Source organism: Saccopteryx leptura, chromosome X (assembly GCF_036850995.1).
Source record: "Saccopteryx leptura isolate mSacLep1 chromosome X, mSacLep1_pri_phased_curated, whole genome shotgun sequence".
Lineage (NCBI taxonomy): Eukaryota > Metazoa > Chordata > Mammalia > Chiroptera > Emballonuridae > Saccopteryx > Saccopteryx leptura.
In genome coordinates this window covers 137,685,640-137,688,329 of record NC_089516.1, presented here as the reverse complement: position 1 = coordinate 137,688,329, position 2,690 = coordinate 137,685,640, and the positions used below count along the sequence as shown (strand labels likewise).

The window sequence follows — 2,690 nt, the reverse complement described above, 5'->3', positions numbered from 1 at the left end:
GCAATCACATCAACCATCACAGAGCCTCACAGTCTCCGTGCGCTCAGCCATCCCGAAGCCTGTCTCTCGTGCATGGTTCCCTTATCCCTGCTCTGTCCGCCTTGACGGGGGCCGATTCCAGGCAGGGTTGCTTGGAGCCGCAGCCCGGGCAACTCGATTGCACCCCGAGTTCCCAAGACCGCCTGGATGCTGGCGATGTCCAGTGTCTGAGCGCTGGCATCAAAAAAGGTTGGAGGACATCCACGCACAGACAGCGGAAAGCTTTGCATGGTGGCCCGGGGGGTCGGGCACGGGTCGGCCCTGACAGAGCTGCAATGTTGTTTTCTGAACCGCATGGCTCCCCTCTACTCACTTCCTCCAATCTATCCCAGGCGTCCTTTTCCCCTCTATCACTTCTTTGAGTTTCGTTCTTTCAAACTTTTTGAGATCTGAACTGGTGGTGGTCTCTGAGTGTCTCCCCTGGACTCCTCCTTCCTGAATAACTCATCACGTCACCCGGCCCAAGAGGGGTGTGGAGGTGAACGAAAGGGCTCCCCGAACATTTTTTTTCGAGTGGGGATAAACGGGGGCTCCATGATGATTGGCCTGAGCTCATCACAGTAAACCTGTCAATCACGGGGGCTCCCGAAGGCAAGGGGCGGGACCAGCCCAACCCCAGGGGATCTGAGTAGATTTATAAGGGCTCCCTGCGAGTGCCCCGCCAGACTGTGAATGAGACCAGCTCGAGATAACGCATCAGGTGAAAGTGTTCTGCGAGTTCCTGGAGACGTGGCAAGGAGTTCTGCGCCAACCCTATCTTTCCCGCCCGACCCTCTGGCCCACCGGCCCCCAAAGGCCCCTCCGACGGCATCCCCAGGTATTTTCACCGTGGCCGCTCCCGCCGCGGGAGCGCCTTCTCCTCCTGCCACTCTGGTGCACCTTCTCCCCCCTCCGGCCATGTACAGCCTGTTAGAGACTGAACTCAAGAACCCCGTGGGACCATCCACTCCAGGGGCAGGGGCGGGCGGCCCCGGAGCCCCTGGCGGAACAGGCAAGAGTAGCGCGAACGCAGCCAGCGGTGCGAACGCAGTCAGCAGCAGCGGCAGTAGTGCGAGCGGCGGTGGCGGGAGTAGTGATCAAGACCGCGTGAAGCGGCCCATGAACGCCTTCATGGTGTGGTCCCGCGGACAGCGGCGCAAGATGGCCCTGGAGAACCCCAAGATGCACAACTCTGAGATCAGTAAGCGCTTGGGCGCCGACTGGAAACTGCTAACCGACGCTGAGAAGCGGCCGTTCATCGACGAAGCCAAGCGACTGCGCGCTGTGCACATGAAAGAGTACCCGGACTACAAGTACCGGCCGCGCCGCAAGACCAAGACGCTACTGAAGAAGGACAAGTATTCTTTGCCTGGCGGCCTGCTGCCCCCAGGCGCTGCCGCGGCTGCCGCGGCCGCGGCGGCTGCAGCAGCCAGCAGCCCAGTGGGCGTGGGCCAGCGCCTGGACACGTACACACATGTGAACGGCTGGGCCAACGGCGCGTACTCGATGGTGCAAGAGCAGCTGGGCTACGCGCAGCCCGCAACCATGAGCAGTCCGCCTCCGCCCGCGTTGCCTCAGATGCACCGCTACGACATGGCAGGCCTACAGTACAGCCCCATGATGCCACCCGGCGCCCAGAGCTACATGAATGCAGCCGCCGCTGCAGCCGCCGCCTCGGGCTACGGGGGCATGGCGTCCTCAGCCGCCGCTGCCGCGGCTGCCGCCTACGGCCAGCAGCCCGCCACCGCTGCTGCCGCCGCCGCCGCCGCCGCCATGAGCCTGGGCCCTATGGGCACGGTGGTGAAGACTGAGCCAAGCTCACCGCCGCCTGCCATCACTTCGCACTCGCAGCGCGCGTGCCTCGGCGACCTGCGCGACATGATCAGCATGTACCTGCCACCCAGCGGGGACGTGACTGACGCCGCCTCACCGCTGTCTGGCGGCCGCCTGCACACGGTACATCAACACTACCAGGGCGCCGGGACTGCGGTCAACGGAACCGTGCCGCTGACCCACATCTGAAAGTCGACCTGCGATCACAGCCCTTGCGCCCCTATCCCACCCCTTACCCCCAAGTTGGGACGCCTTGTTGTTTAGCTTTGCTTATCTGAGTTTATTGAATTGTATGGATGAAGGGGAGGACATAAAGTTTTGCTGTAGCTGTCGAGTTTTGTACAAAGCAAAAAAAATTTCGGAGCAGCGGATATGAGACTTTTTAGAGTTTGACTGCCCCTCCCCTCCCCTTTTGTAGGTTGGAAATCGCTGTGATGTTTGCAAAGAAAAAGAAGCCCCTCCCCGCCCTCCTCCGAGGTTCCTGGGTTTTCCAGTTGCATTTGAAAATGTTGTCTCCTTAGTTTGCTGTTAGTGGTGGAGTGAGTGAAAGGAGAACTGTACTGCGGCGAGGCTACCTGAAACCTGCAACGCCGCCTCCCCCAGTCGTGTTGCCTGTCTTTTCTCGGTGGGTTTTGGAGGCTGAATGAGCGAGTGGCGCGGCAGCTAAATCCAATTTATAGCCAGGTGTGCGTGTGTCTCCCTTCTCGCTGCCCCTGGCCGCCAGACAGCTTGTCCAGTTCGCATTTAGTTTGTTGGCGTTGTGATTTCTGCAGTGATCAATATTTGATATTTCGTTGGGCTAATTTTTGGAATTTTGCTTCGGTTGTGGGGAATGGACT

General features: G+C 60.1%; 1 protein-coding gene across 1 annotated transcript; it reads left to right on the top strand.

Moving 5' to 3' along the window:
* The first annotated feature begins 711 nt into the window (after positions 1-711).
* On the top strand, positions 712-2,384 carry SOX3 (SRY-box transcription factor 3). The gene has a single exon (XM_066356812.1). The coding sequence runs from the start codon at positions 712-714 to the stop codon at positions 2,038-2,040; it is 1,329 nt and encodes a 442-aa protein (XP_066212909.1). The 3' UTR covers positions 2,041-2,384.
* Positions 2,385-2,690: the final 306 nt, after the last annotated feature.

Excerpts from the sequence above, each read along its gene's own strand:
- SOX3 (XM_066356812.1), top strand. The coding sequence starts at position 712 with ATGAGACCAGCTCGAGATAACGCATCAGGTGAAAGTGTTCTGCGAGTT.